At 38.6% G+C, this 15,292-nt stretch overlaps 1 protein-coding gene across 4 annotated transcripts in view; it reads right to left on the reverse strand.

Annotated features, from left to right (window-relative positions):
* Positions 1 to 217: 217 nt before the first annotated feature.
* fcho2 (FCH and mu domain containing endocytic adaptor 2) overlaps positions 218 to 15,292 on the reverse strand; it is an 84,360-nt gene continuing 69,285 nt past the window's right edge. The window contains exons 22-27 of one of the 4 annotated variants that reach the window (XM_057818409.1): positions 13,435 to 13,590; positions 9,906 to 10,038; positions 8,933 to 9,132; positions 7,766 to 7,830; positions 7,470 to 7,634; positions 218 to 1,470 (exon numbers count right to left, since the gene is read on the reverse strand). In XM_057818409.1, coding sequence (XP_057674392.1) covers positions 1,448 to 1,470; positions 7,470 to 7,634; positions 7,766 to 7,830; positions 8,933 to 9,132; positions 9,906 to 10,038; positions 13,435 to 13,590 — 742 coding nt within the window. In that variant the 3' untranslated portion in view covers positions 218 to 1,447. The remainder of the gene's footprint in view (positions 1,471 to 7,469; positions 7,635 to 7,765; positions 7,831 to 8,932; positions 9,133 to 9,905; positions 10,039 to 13,434; positions 13,591 to 15,292) is intronic. The other 3 variants (XM_057818410.1, XM_057818412.1, XM_057818413.1) reach the window with 3 other exon arrangements.

Below are 15,292 nucleotides of genomic sequence, written 5' to 3' on the forward strand. Positions count from 1 at the left end.
GGGGGAAAAAAGCTTGTAGGATTTACTAATTTTCTGTAGAAAGTATTGTTTGATACAGATTAAAAAATCAGTTATTTACCATATTCTCAGATATTTCCAGTTAATTTAGATTGGACGTCTATTGCTGTCAACAACTCAAGGAGTTTTCGTTGGGAAAATGATTTTAAAAATCTTTTGGGGGGGGGTGAATTTAAAAATATTTGGGGGGGTGAAATACACCTTTGGAGTGCATGTTTTTGCCGCTAAAGTTCCGAAATTGCTACGACTATATAAAATGAACAAAGAAGCAACTTGAAAAAAAAAAGACACCAAGCCCTCTTGAAGTAGTCGTTTCTTATATTTGTATATATATTTCATATATTACCACATTTAATACAGGCACAGTGAGAATTCATTACGTAGAGACAAAAGAAAGTGGCTGATACTTAAAAAAAAAAAAAAAAGAAAAAAAAGAAATGTACAAATTATGAGAATCACTTACACAAATTTGCTTAAAAAACAAACAAACAAAAAAACGTTAAATACAAACACATCAAGAACAAAGTGACCAGAGATGAAGGCTCGTAAATAGAATGTCTTTTTTTCCCCCCGTTTTTTTTTTTTTTTTTTGTCGTTCTGGGCAAGCAAGAACCAGCTTGCTAAACGTGGCGTTTGAAAATATCGGGCGATTGGATTTATTCTTTTTTTTGTCCAAATCGGACAAAAGTTACCTCTCCAAAATCTTCAAATCACACCACGAGGCGTCCATTTTAAGACAAAAAAGCTTCCGCGTCTTCCCTTCGGCATCCTAACAACATCGTTCAGGCACGTTTTTTTTTTTTGTTTCTTGGCAAAATGTTGTACGAAAAACACACATTTTCAAGTTTTGTTGAAAGGCTACGAGTTAATTTGGAACATTTTTAAAGCATCGCAACGCTTTTACAGTCATTTTAAAAAACATTTAAAAAAGGACATGGACAGAAAAAAAAGCCCTGAAACCCGAACGTGTGTTTTAAAAACGTTTTGAGGAGGCACTGAGGTCCTGTTTTTCTTTCTTTTTTTTGTGCTTATGAGAACGACTCTTCCTTCAATTGCACGCCATCCACAATCAAAGTATAACAAAATGATTTTTTTTGCTGTTAATATCACACAGTGTGCGGAATAACGGTAGGGGGAAAAAAGAGCCTGTAGATAATGTTAGTGCATGTGGTTTTTTTTTTCTTCCTCTTTTTTTGATTTCAAATATACACTGACGAGGTCCTTAATTAAGGCGTCGTTCGCTACACATGTCCCCAAAGCTCACCTTTACGTTGCTTTTATTTCTCCATTAAACAGTGTTCAGTACTCAGTGCTGCTGTATTGTAGTGATTCCCGCCAGCGGCAGGGGGTCGGGTCCGGTTTGGGCCGGTCCGGGCGACTTTTCTTTAAAGCGAGATAAGGCAATTTCGATGTTTTTCTGGGCACAGTCTCAGCAGTCGGCCATGTAGCGACCTGAGGAAAAAAAGAAAAGTTGGGAAAATATCATCTGTTTTGGGCTCCCATGAGGAAATACAGTGGTACCTCGACATACGATCGCATTGACATACGACCCTTTTGACATCAGATGTAAAATTTGACTTGTCATTTGTCTCGACATATGACGACACGCTCAAAATCCAGTTGTACTTCTACATACGAATTTAATTCTTTCCAGCGCCTGTTTTGCAAGTCGAAACGGTCGTATGTCCAGCGGGATTTTCCCATGAGAATACATTATATTTCGATGAATTCGTTCCACAGCCCAAAAACTTAGGCTGAATCCTTCATAAATACTGCTGATACAATTACACATAGCAAAACAAATACAATATAAATAAATTGGGTTCTAATATGGCAGTTGTGTTTTCCATGCTGTGACTGACGAGACAGCTAATTGCATCATCACATGAGGACTTACTGATAAAATATCTGTAAAGTGCTCTTCCGTAGCTTTAATGAGATATACAGTGATTCATCTTTTTCATGGTTATTGGGACATCCCCCCGCGGCGCTCGAAAATCCGGCAAGATGAGGTGGACTTTACTTACTGTACATTTAAAAACTTTATAAATATATACAGTGCCTTGCAAAAGTATTCGGCCCCCTTGAATCTTGCAACCTTTCGCCACATTTCAGGCTTCAAACATAAAGATATGAAATTTAATTTTTTTGTCAAGAATCAACAACAAGTGGGACACAATCGTGAAGTGGAACAACATTTATTGGATAATTTAAACTTTTTTAACAAATAAAAAACTGAAAAGTGGGGCGTGCAATATTATTCGGCCCCTTTACTTTCAGTGCAGCAAACTCACTCCAGAAGTTCAGTGAGGATCTCTGAATGATCCAATGTTGTCCTAAATGACCGATGATGATAAATAGAATCCACCTGTGTGTAATCAAGTCTCCGTATAAATGCACCTGCTCTGTGATAGTCTCAGGGTTCTGTTTAAAGTGCAGAGAGCATTATGAAAACCGAGGAACACACCAGGCAGGTCCGAGATACTGTTGTGGAGAAGTTTAAAGCCGGATTTGGATACAAAAAGATTTCCCAAGCTTTAAACATCTCAAGGAGCACTGTGCAAGCCATCATATTGAAATGGAAGGAGCATCAGACCACTGCAAATCTACCAAGACCCGGCCGTCCTTCCAAACTTTCTTCTCAAACAAGGAGAAAACTGATCAGAGATGCAGCCAAGAGGCTCATGATCACTCTGGATGAACTGCAGAGATCTACAGCTGAGGTGGGAGAGTCTGTCCATAGGACAACAATCAGTCGTACACTGCACAAATCTGGCCTTTATGGAAGAGTGGCAAGAAGAAAGCCATTTCTCAAAGATATCCATAAAAAGTCTCGTTTAAAGTTTGCCACAAGCCACCTGGGAGACACACCAAACATGTGGAAGAAGGTGCTCTGGTCAGATGAAACCAAAATTGAACTTTTTGGCCACAATGCAAAACGATATGTTTGGCGTAAAAGCAACACCCTGAACACACCATCCCCACTGTCAAACATGGTGGTGGCAGCATCATGGTTTGGGCCTGCTTTTCTTCAGCAGGGACAGGGAAGATGGTTAAAATTGACAGGAAGATGGATGCAGCCAAATACAGGAACATTCTGGAAGAAAACCTGTTGGTATCTGCACAGGACCTGAGACTGGGACCGAGATTTATCTTCCAACAGGACAATGATCCAAAACATAAAGCCAAATCTACAATGGAATGGTTCAAAAATAAACGTATCCAGGTGTTAGAATGGCCAAGTCAAAGTCCAGACCTGAATCCAATCAAGAATCTGTGGAAAGAGCTGAAGACTGCTGTTCACAAACACTCTCCATCCAACCTCACTGAGCTCGAGCTGTTTTGCAAGGAAGAATGGGCAAGAATGTCAGTCTCTCGATGTGCAAAACTGATAGAAACATACCCCAAGCGACTTGCAGCTGTAATTGGAGCAAAACGTGGCGCTACAAAGTATTAACGCAAGGGGGTCGAATAATATTGCACGCCCCACTTTTCAGTTTTTTATTTGTTAAAAAAGTTTAAATTATCCAATTAATTTTGTTCCACTTCACGATTGTGTCCCACTTGTTGATTCTTGACAAAAAATTAAAATTTTATATCTTTATGTTTGAAGCCTGAAATGTGGCGAAAGGTTGCAAGGTTCAAGGGGGCCGAATACTTTTGCAAGGCACTGTATAAATGTATATATACAGTATATGTATGTACAGTATATATATATATTGGTCCTTCTAAAAAAAATTTGCATATTGTGATAAAGTTCATTATTTTCTGTAATGTACTGATAAACATTAGACTTTCATATACTTTAGGTTCATTACACACAACTGAAGTAGTTCAAGCCTTTCATTGTTTTAATAATGATTTTGGCAAAAAAAAATCAAGAAAAAATAAAAATCCCTATCTCAAAAAATTAGCATATTTCATCAGACCAATACAAAAAAGTGTTTTTTAATACAAAAAAAGTCAACCTTCAATTAATTATATCAGCTATGCACTCAATACTTGGTCGGGAATCCTTTTGCAGAAATGACTGCTTCAATGCGGCGTGCCATGGAGGGAATCAGCCTGTGGCACTGCTGAGGTGTTATGGAGTCCCAGGATGCTTCGATAGTGGCCTTAAGTTCATCCACAGTGTTGGGTCTGGTGTCTCTCAACTTCCTCTTCACAATATCCCCCAGATTCTTTATGGGGTTCAGGTCAGGAGAGTTGGCAGGCCAAGTGAGCACAGTAATGCCATGGTCAGTAAACCGTTTACCGATGGTTTTGGCACCGTGAGCAAGTGCCAGGTCGTGCTGAAAAAGGAAATCTTCATCTCCATTTAGCTTTTTAGCAGATGGAAGTGTGAAATGCTCAAAAATCTCCTGATAGCTAGCTGCATTCATCCTGCCCTTGATAAAACACAGTCGACCAACTCCAGCAGCTGACATGGCACCTCAGACCATCACTGACTGTGGGTACTTGACACTGGACTTCAGGCATTTTGGCATTTCCTTCTCCCCAGTCTTCCTCCAAACTCTGGCAGCTTGATTTCCGAATGACATGCAAAATTTGCTTTCATCTGAAAAAAGTACTTTGGACCACTGAGTAACAGTCCAGTGCTGCTTCTCTGTAGCCCAGGTCAGGCGCTTCTGCCGCTGTTTCAGGTTCTAAAGCGGCTTGACCTGTGGAATGCGGCACCTGTAGCCCATTTCCAGCACACTCCTGTGCACGGTGGCTCTGGATGTTTCTACTCCAGACTCAGTCCACTGTCTCTGCAGGTACCCCAAGGTCTGGAATCGGCCCTTCTCCACAATCTTTCTCAGGGTGCCGTCACCTCTTCTGGTTGTGCAGCGTTTCCTGACACACTTTTTTCTTCCCACAGACTTCCCACTGAGGTGCCTTGATACAGCACTCTGAGAACAGCCTATTCACTCAAAAATTTCTTTCTGTGTCTTAGCCTGTTGCTTGAGGGTGTCAATGATCGCCTTCTGGATAGCAGTCAGGTCGGCAGTCTTGCCCATGATTGCGGTTTTGGAAAAAGAACCAGGCTGGGAGTTTTTAAAAGCCTCAGGAATCTTACGCAGGTGTTTTGAGTTAATTCGTTGATTCAGATGATTAGGTTAGGAGCGTCTTTAGAGTACCTTTTCATGATATGCTAATTTTTTGAGATGGGGATTTTTTTTTTCTTGACTTTTTTGCTATGATCATCAATATTAAAACAATAAAAGGCTTGAACTACTTCAGTTGTGTGTAATGAATCTAAAATATATGAAAATCTAATATTTATCAGTACATTACAGAAAATAATGAACTTTAACACAATATGCTATTTTTTTGAGAACGACATATATATTTTATGTTCACTGTACTTATTCAGATTTAACAGCATTAGAAAGAGATATATAGTAAGTAGTGCTAAAACGATTAATCGTTCACGTCCATTAATATATATTTTATGTTCACTGTACTTATACAGATTTAACAGCATTAGAAAGAGATATATAGTAAGTAGTGCTAAAACAATTAATCGTTTACGTCCATTAAAATGTCCATTAATTTGATTAGAAAAGTGCTTCGAATTAAATTTTGCTGCTTCGAGGATTCGTTTAATTAGAATGGCATTGTAATGATTTGTTTTGAAAGTGTTTGCATTTAGTTTTATTAATTTGGGTGGATATACTGCCCTCTAATGGCAACAGTGAATATGACATAACTCATCTAACATGGCTGAATCCAGCTGCTCCCTGTTAAGACCAATGTAAGGTAAGATTTTGTTTGAGTAATTTGTTTATGCATTCGTAGTTTAGTTTAGAGATATATTTAGCAGTTTTTTCTGTAGGAATATGTGTTTGAACGATTTGTTTAGAGCACTGTAAAAAGCAACAATAATAATAAAGTAGTTAGCATTTTATAGTAATCAAGAAAGGGGACTTTTGCTATGCAAGTTAGCCAATTGTTCTTTTGTTGTATTCAAATCCTCTTTATTTTTTTTATACCGTTTGAAGCTAAGCTCAGGTATTTTAATACATTTTTAAATGCATTTATTGCTCTTGTGAAATAAAATTGAAATTCTTCACAGCTTGGAGGAATATTATTTTGTATTCGCATTTAATGCTTTTTTGAAAGTGTAATCTTAACAAGCAAAAATAAATATCACTGCAAGCATAAACACTTGTTTTACATATCCTAAAACATATTCTGCAACGCATTAAATGTTCGTAATCCGATGACTTGATTATTTGAACTAACTGATCGATAGATTAATTGATTACTTAAATAATCGATAGCTGCAGCCCTACATATAAGAAATGTTTTGTTCCTTTTTTTCCCCAAAAGTGTAAAAAAAAAAAAAAAAAAAAAAAAAAAAAAAACCTTAAAGCAATGCAAATGTAATGATTATGATATAAGTGATATATATATGTACATATAAGAAAACCACAATCTGTACATGTATACATACATATACAGGGGTTCACATAATTTTTTTGCCCAGGTTCTCAGAGGAGGACCTGGAGATGTCACTTGGTCCTCATTAAGCTTGAGAGCCGACCCGCTTGATGCGATAAAATTATGACAAGCTTTACTTAGAGCCAATTACCTTTAATTAATTATATAAACAATTAACGCTTGATTAACATCAACTGGCACAACAAAATTGCCATTACTTTGAGGGGAAATGTAAAGAAATAAACATAAAAGCACCAATTCAAAATAAAGGGCATTCATATGCGGCTCTCACATTAACTCCAAGCCTTTGTAAAAATGGGATGTCCTCCTCATACGAGCTCATTGAACGTGCATGTTTAGCTTTGTGAAATGCGAGCAAAAACACGTTTGTCAGCGCATGGCGCTGTTCTACAATAACTTTATTCCGCCACTTGTCCATAGGGCGAGTGGGGTCCTATCTGACATCGACAGTTTGCTTAATTGCCACATGCTCTGTTTTTTTCGTGCTTTTCAAAGTTTGGATGGCTAAAATTCTTTGACTCTACATAAAATGCGCTGCTCTTATTAGTGACATTGGGATTCTCACGGCAAATGTTGCACCACGTTTCCGTGCGAGCATCATTTGCTTCAAGCCATGGTACCTCCTGCAGCCACTTTTTAGCAAAAGTCCTTTTTTTCGGTAGCTCCGTTGATGTCTCTGTCGTCTGTCTGTCTTTTGACGGGGGTGGGGGATCACGGAAATAATTACTCAGTGGGGCCGAGAGAAAGTGATTTTCTCGTGTCCGCCGCAAATACAGTTGTCAGCCATTGGTACGCAAAAGCGTATTGAAGCCGTTGAGGGCCAGCGCGTTTGTCTATGTCCGGTACGCATGCGCGCATGCGGACCACTTATGTGCACCCCTGTACATATATCAACATTTTTAATAGTGTTTTTTTTTTTTCTTTTTAAAGTGAAAAAAATCTGCAATGGATTTAGGGCGTACATTTTGAAGCGCGAAGTAGCGAATTTGTTTGAGTGTGGTTACCTGTGGCGAACCTCTTCTTGCTAAGCGACAACCTGTAGCCGCTGCCCTGCAGCTCCATGTCCACACCGGACAGCGTAGTGCTCTCGTTCATGAATTGGACCGCCAGCGTGGACGGGTTGGATGGGCCGTTGGACACCTCGAACTTGGCCCGCAGAGAACCGGAGCCTAAACAAACAAACAAAAAAATTAGGAGTTGTGTGTTTCTTATTAAAAACACGTGACAAAGCTTTTGATCTGTATTTTTTTCCCTAAAGAGGAAAAAATGATTTTCGATACGGCCGATTTCGTGACGTCACCTTGGTTTTCAGACTTTTCCGAAACGTCGCTCAACCTCCAAAGACATTTATTCTGTTCCGCGTTCCTGGAAGGACAAAAAAAAATCATCAAAAAGGTCAATGGGGGGAAACCAGTAAATATTCTATGTTAATCTTGTCTCATTTAAAAAATAATAACAGTAAATATTGTTTTATTTTTGTTTTTAAATATTTAGTTATCATTTTAGTTTTATTCATTTACACATTTGTATGCTTATTTTTTTAAATTAAAAAAGGGGAAAGAAACCCTAATATGAAATATTAAAAATTTTATGAGTATAGAAATGTCATTAAATTTTTATTTTAATACGAAACATGAAGTCGACGCACATGATTTACTTTCCCGGGCCACTTAAAAGGATGCAGCGGGCCGGATCTGGCTCTCGGCCATAACTTTGAGACCTTTAACTCTTTCCCTACCGTTGACGATGACAGCCAGCCAATCACATGGCTCTGTTCACTCTTCTGTTTTTAATCTAACATAGTTTGTCACTAGCTAATATTTGGACTTTTTACCAACGTCGGCTGATTAACAATATTCTGTGTGCCAATTGTGGCCAGCGCTGGCTGACGGTAGGATCCCGGAAGGACCACGCAACAGCTTTAAGAAAGGCTGCTACAGAAAGCATCAGGCTTGCCTGTTTCATAAGTATTGTAAATTATATATTATTTTTTATTTTGCATGAGAGAATATGCAATGTTGCTTTAGCCTTTTAAGGTGTTTATTGAGTGATCCTTTCACTCTAAATGTAACTTGTAGCATTAGCTTTAGCATGGCGAACATCCTCTTAAACACTCACTTGTTTACATCTCAAAATATTTTAAAGCTCTTAAGTGCTGCGTTCGTTGGTTTGATAGCACTAGACTGAATTATTCCTTTAAGTCTCAGGTCATCATTTTAAATTTGAAGCTGTTGAAACATTCTTTTAAAAAATTGCCTTTATAATATACCTGCTTGTAAAAAAAAAAAAAAAAAAAAAAAAAAAAAAAGTATATCTGCCTCAAATATCGGCTTACAAAATCGGATTTGGGTATAGGCAAACGGTTGAAACTTTTTAAAAATATCTGTATCGGCATTTGAAAATCCTATATCGGTCGGCCTCTAATTGGCGGCCAACGAGTTAACGCAATCAAGCTTTATCTTCCCACCAGAGGGCGTCGGGCAGCGACTGCATGCCGGTGACACCGCCGTCCACAGGCACTAGGATCTGAACGTTTCCCAGCGGCCCCGGCACTGCCATGGAGTCGGGGTTGTAGCGATAGTCCACGCGCAGGTCAGTGGAGCCCGGCGTGCACTTCCAATACACGGCTAGGTTGAGCGGCGTGGAGCGGATGCCGTCCGACTGCACCTGAACGCAACCCACACGGTGAGGTCAGGGGTGTCAAATGTAGAAGCAACCCGCCAGGGGTTCCGATAAGGCACCCGGGGTTGTTCGTTGTAGCTCTTTCATACTGTACATGCAAAATCACATGCTCTTATTTTGAAATTGGTGACGTAAAACTGTAGATTTGTGTAATCGAGAGTGTGGAATTGGCTCACTTCCGTGTCCGCAGTTTCATTCATTCGCCCACACCGGTCAAAATGGATTGGACGGCTTGCACCGTCAATGGCAACCAATGAGTTGACAAGGAAGTCAACCAGAAACCAACAGGAAGAGCCACCAAATCAACAGGAAATATCCCAAAATCTACAGGAACCAGCCTGGTAACCCCGATAATTATCTCAACAAAATGCCCCCCCAAAATGAAACGATCCAATATTTACAGGAAGTAAGACCTCCAAGTATCCATTCCAAGGAAGTGAAACAAAATGAATTAATTGACTGCCATTGACGACGATAAATGTCCAATTCATTTGGACTTGGAGGACTGTCTGTGGATGCTCATCTTCAAGTGCCATTGACGGTGCTCGACATCCAATCCATTTTGACTGGGACTCCCAGTCTTAATGGATTGGATGTCTATGGCAGCCAGTGAGTTAATTTATTTGGCCAAAAATAAACTAGTCCCGCCCATTTAAGATCGAAAAGCCATAAATGTGGCCTGCAAACTAAAATAAGTTTGACACCCCCGCGTTATGCCAATTGCAAAGACGAGATCCGAGCTTTCGCCGCCTACTCACCTGATACTTGAGGATGTCAACGTTGTAGTAGGAGGCGGCGGGGTTCTGCTCGGCGGATTTCCTGAGGTAGGCGGTCAGCGCTTGCATGTTGAACCAGAAGTCTTTGGACTCCGAGTTGCTCTGGGACGGATCGCTGCATGAGTCGGAAGACACCGCACGCATAAGAGGAATAATCGTCCGCTCAATTATTCATTCCTCCCTCACATCTGGGCTTTGTGTGTCAAGCTCCCATTGTGTCCTACCAGCTACTAAATCATGGATTCTCGTTGATTCGATTAGTTCAGTGAAGGTGAAAGTAGGGAGAGAATGACTCAAATACAATGGAGGAGCTCTCCTTTACCGAAGGAGTGAGTGATACGGAATTTTTTAAAAATCACTATCATTAAGAGCAGTTTCGATCAATAATGTTTCAGTGATGAGTCGACTAATTATATATAGTTTAAATTCTGTTATATTACTCTGGGCTTGACATGTTAGTTTTATATCTGCATGCCAACCAATACTATGCACTGAGAAAAATTGGATTTTGTTTTTCAAGTTTGCAAATGTTAACTTTTCATTCATGACTAAAATAATTAGTCTGCTTTCAATGATACAGAGCCCCCGTGGTGCCAAGGAAGAAAAAACATTTTTCATAGCTAATCTGTGGCCACAGTTTAGTCATCTATACCCACAGTTTAGTAATCTGTACCCACAGGCCATGTGCAGCTGCTAGCTTGGACCGTCGACATTTAAAGTCCCCGCCAGATCAAATGGGTGACTACCGTTTCCGTCATTGCTAAACTGTGGTTACGGATTACTAAACAGATGTTACAGTATTTACTTACTGCATTTTTTATTACTCATTTCTTGATTTGTCATTTTTTTTTAATCTAAAAAAAAACATTAATATGAAAAACATTTTCGTTATTACCGTATTGGCCCGAATATAAGACAGTGTTTTTTGCATTGAAATAAGACTGAAAAAGTGGGGGTCGTCTTACATTCACGGTCTAGACGTTACACCCATTAATGACGCTAGATGGCGCCAGATATCATTGAAGCGATGTTCTGTCTTGACTGATCTCAGCTACTCTCAAGTTTAACCAGTTTGCATTATTTTATTGCAATGTTTTTCCTTATTCAGATTTGTTTCAAGACTACAGTTACAGTTATACTTCACTTGGATGGTTAATGCAGTTATTGCAATTTTGTTGTTTTATCACAAAAGATTGGTTTATTTACATTTCAAAAACCAGAAGCCATTCATTTACGAATGTGATTGCACTTTAGTTTACATATTTAAATGTTAAGATATTAAGATTTGAAAGAGGCAAAATAACATGCTTTTTCTCTCAAATATATTGTTATAATCATTTGTTTCAGTTGTACCGTAATTATTTTCTGTATAAAAATTCATTTGGTGTTCAAAAAGTCTTTTTTCAAACTTGAGTCTTGAAAAAGAGGGGGTCGTCTTATAATCAGGGCCGTTTTATATTCGGGTCAATACGGTATTTAAAATATTTAAAAACAAAGAAAAACGTAACTGATATGTAAATTCATCCATTTATCAAAAAAGATTTCTGTAGTCTTTAATGTACGGGGCCTCTTAGGTGCCAGGGTAGAAAAAAATTATTTTACATTGTTAATCTGTACCCACAATTTACAAATCTGTGGGTACCGTTTAGTAATCTGTGGATGCAGATTACCAGTGTTGTTAATCTTACTTAAAAAAAACAACTAATTAATTACAGTTACAAATTACTTCTCCCAAAACGTAATTGAGTGAGTAACTCAGTTACCTCAATGTAAGAGTAATTAGTTACTCGGCAAAGTTACGGACGTTACTTTTCATGTTCGACACGTTATTACATGATCCATTATATAACGTCTTTCACATCAAATATGTTTATGTTAACTATATATTATATATTATGCTAACTGATTAAATTGAGCTATCTTTTTTTTATTCCAAAAAAACATAGGTCACCCTTTTTACATTTGTGCATACTGAACCGGAAAACAGTCCATTATTTTCAATTGCCTGTACCCACCTGAACACCACGAAATGTATGTAAAAAAGCTTCCCGAGCGTTAAACATGACGCTCGCCAAGCTAAATGCTAATGCTAGCGAGAACGTGAATGCTGTGCTAACACTTCGAGCCACAAGCATTGCGTTTGCAACGGCATCACAACTCCCACCCCCCCCCCCCCTGCTCTGCTCTCTCCGTGTCTCTCGCATCATTCAACCAAATTGTAGTAACGGGAGCCTTCACATCCTTATTAACGGCAATGGCGTTGCAAAGATGGGAAAAGTAATTAATTTGATTACTCACTACTGACAAAATAACGCCATTAGTAACACCGTTATACTAACACAGTTATGAAAAACACTGCAGATTATTAAACTATAGTTACAGTTTAGTCATCTCTGGGTACAGATTACAAAACAGTACCCACAGATTACTGAACTGTGGATACAGAATAGCAATGACAAATATTTTTTCTCCCCTGGCACCCGGGAGGCTTCACACATTGCGAACTACAGAAACTACTAAATAAGAAAACTTTTTTTACGGTACTTTTTATTTTATTTGAAAAATGTATGAATTTAAATATAAATTATATGATTTTCTTTGTTTTTAAATATTTCCAATAATAAAGTCAATGTTTTTTTCATATTAGTTTTTTTTTTTTTTTTTTTTTTAACAATAAAAAAAAAAAAAAAAATCAATCAAATCAAGAACTAAGGAAGAATAAAAATGGAATATATAAATACTGTAAAGTCTGATTCCTCCTCTAATCTGATTTTTACGGCTGACTTGTTCACACTATTTTTAGCAAGTGTCCAAACAGATCTGGGCTTGTCCAGACTGGGCCACATTATTGACACACCTGACAGGTTGCTATGGCAGCTAAAGCGTCATCCAGCATAGAGTGACTTCAGGACAGTCAACTTCCATCTGAGCTGTTCAGACTGAGAAGCTTGTCCATATCGGTCATGAAACTATCTCCCGTATGTGGTTTCAATCAGTCTTGAATCTGATTTATTTACTTTGTGACTGTTCAGACTACAAAAGAGCTATCCGGTTTCAATCTGGATGGGCTAAAAATCGGACTTTGGCTGCCAGTCTGAACAAGATTTAAGTTAGCTTCATTTTGTTTGCAGCAACATGCAAACGAGGACATTTAAGCAGATAAAAAATATCAGAATTTACAAAAAAACCAAATTGGGCGTCATGCCCTATAGCGTGAATGGAGCCGAAGACATTGTTATCTTTTAATAGTCACAAAAAAAGAGGATTTTTTTTTTTTTATGTCAACAATGTCTATAAATGAGTAATCGCCCATCAAAATTGTTGTTGTACAGTGGGGAGAACAAGTATTTGATACACTGCCAATGGGAAAACCCATTGGCAGTGTATCAAATACTTGTTCACCCCACTGTATATGAATTTAATGATCAGTTACCATCTGCTGAAAAGTATTTTCCTGGACAGAATGGATTCAGATCAATTCAGTTCCTCCCCGGATGATTGCTAGCCTTACCTGAAGAGAAGCTGCTGGTTGGGGAGGATCTGCTCGAGCCGGCCTGTCTTCTTCAACTTGAAAGTGAGCACGGCGGGCGAGGGGTTGCCCGTGAACACTTTGATAATGCCCGAGGGAAAGGACAGCATCATGTCGCCAGTGATCTTCACGATGCACCTGGAGAAACACGCGCCAATCGTAGACAAAAAAAGCATTCACGCACACAATTACAACAATGGACAAAAGGGCATTAGTTGAAAATAAGCCTTGACAGCTTGCCAGTCAATTTAGACAATCCGTTCAATCCATTTCAATGGCCGCAAAAGATTGAGAACTACCACAACGCATACTTTGCTACATAAGAAACAGACTAGTAAACGTAAACGTAAACACTAGAAAATGCCATTTCTGGATAAATTAATTTTGGAGCATTTTAGAGTCACTTTCTGTACTTTAGGGTACTTTTATTTTGGCTTTGGGGGAAGTCTGGGGGGCTGTTTACATGGTGACACGCCAAGAATACAACAAATTTCATATTTGCATTTATATACAGTAGTTCGGTCCTGGTTCGGTCTCCATTTGAACGATGTTGCAATTCTGTGTGAAAACGATGAGGTATTCATGCCAGGCCCTAGAGAGCAATGCAGTTTAACTCGGCGACAGCCAATGATGCACTTCCTTGACAAAAATGCTCCTCAGCCCAGAAGACAATATACCATTTTTAAAATTTTAAATATTTTTGCCATTGGAAATTAATGGAGCATTTTTTGTCAAAAAAAAAAAAAAAAAAAAAAACTGTGTTATTGGTGCAATCATGAACATTAGGGACGAAACCATGTCGTGCAGCAGTGTCGTGTGAATTATTGGAATTTTTCCAATATGGCACGGTGTAAGTAAATTGAAAACTGTGAGCTTTGCGGCATGCAGATCAAGTGGATTTGCAAAGCATTCCCCACATATATTGCTTTTTTAAAGCTGAAAAATTAAAGTTAATTGATTTTTGTGAAAGCTGCCCTGCATCAGACAAAAATTTGTACACCCCCGCCTTATATGCCGGTGTCGTCCTGTCTGAGTACATTAAAGCCAGAGTATAGCTACAGTGTAAACACCTTCTCTTTCGTTCAGCTCCAATTTCCAAATATTAAGGGTGGCTGCCGGAGCTTGTATTGCTTGTGAAATGTTCCGCTGACTAAGCCTACGCTAAATAGGTTGCCTTCCACTTCAATTTAACAGCTGTTAGCCAATAAAACACCTCACATGTGCACCAAACGCATCATCTCGGCATTCCGTCTGGTTGGGGGATAGATGAAGGAATGAAGGGAATAATGGGGTTAAGGCCCGCTCATGGTTGAAAGAAAAAAAAAAAGGTGAAAATATAAGCAGTAAAATGGGGGGCGGGTGGACGTAGAGATAAAGTAAAACTTGGCTGAAATCTTAATTAGCTTTTGAGTGATGTTTGCTTTGCAAACAATTAAGACTTACTGAAAACATTTTTTTTAAATGAGAAATTAAGAATCTTGTTTGTCAAATAAATGACAAGAAAAAGTAGTGGATTATAGTCAGACAAATACGTTTATTTAAGAACAACAAGATGAATGTCGATGCCTTTTTAGAACATTTTCGGGGTTCAACGCTACATTTGACAGACGTGTCAAAAATGTTTGATGTTTTCTATTTGGTGAATTTAAACTGTTAAGAGTAGGGGTGCGAAGCCCTGGTTGCCTCAAGATACAATACGATTTGCAATACGAGGCCATAATGATCTCATGATATGGCAATACAACAATTATCGATACAGGAAATCATTCTTTTCATCCTTTTGCTGTGAAATGAATTGAGTTTATCACGAGGAGACGTCGAATTCATTTGAACTGGGACG

This window comes from Corythoichthys intestinalis, chromosome 17 (assembly GCF_030265065.1).
Source record: "Corythoichthys intestinalis isolate RoL2023-P3 chromosome 17, ASM3026506v1, whole genome shotgun sequence".
In the NCBI taxonomy this organism is placed as follows: Eukaryota; Metazoa; Chordata; class Actinopteri; order Syngnathiformes; family Syngnathidae; genus Corythoichthys; species Corythoichthys intestinalis.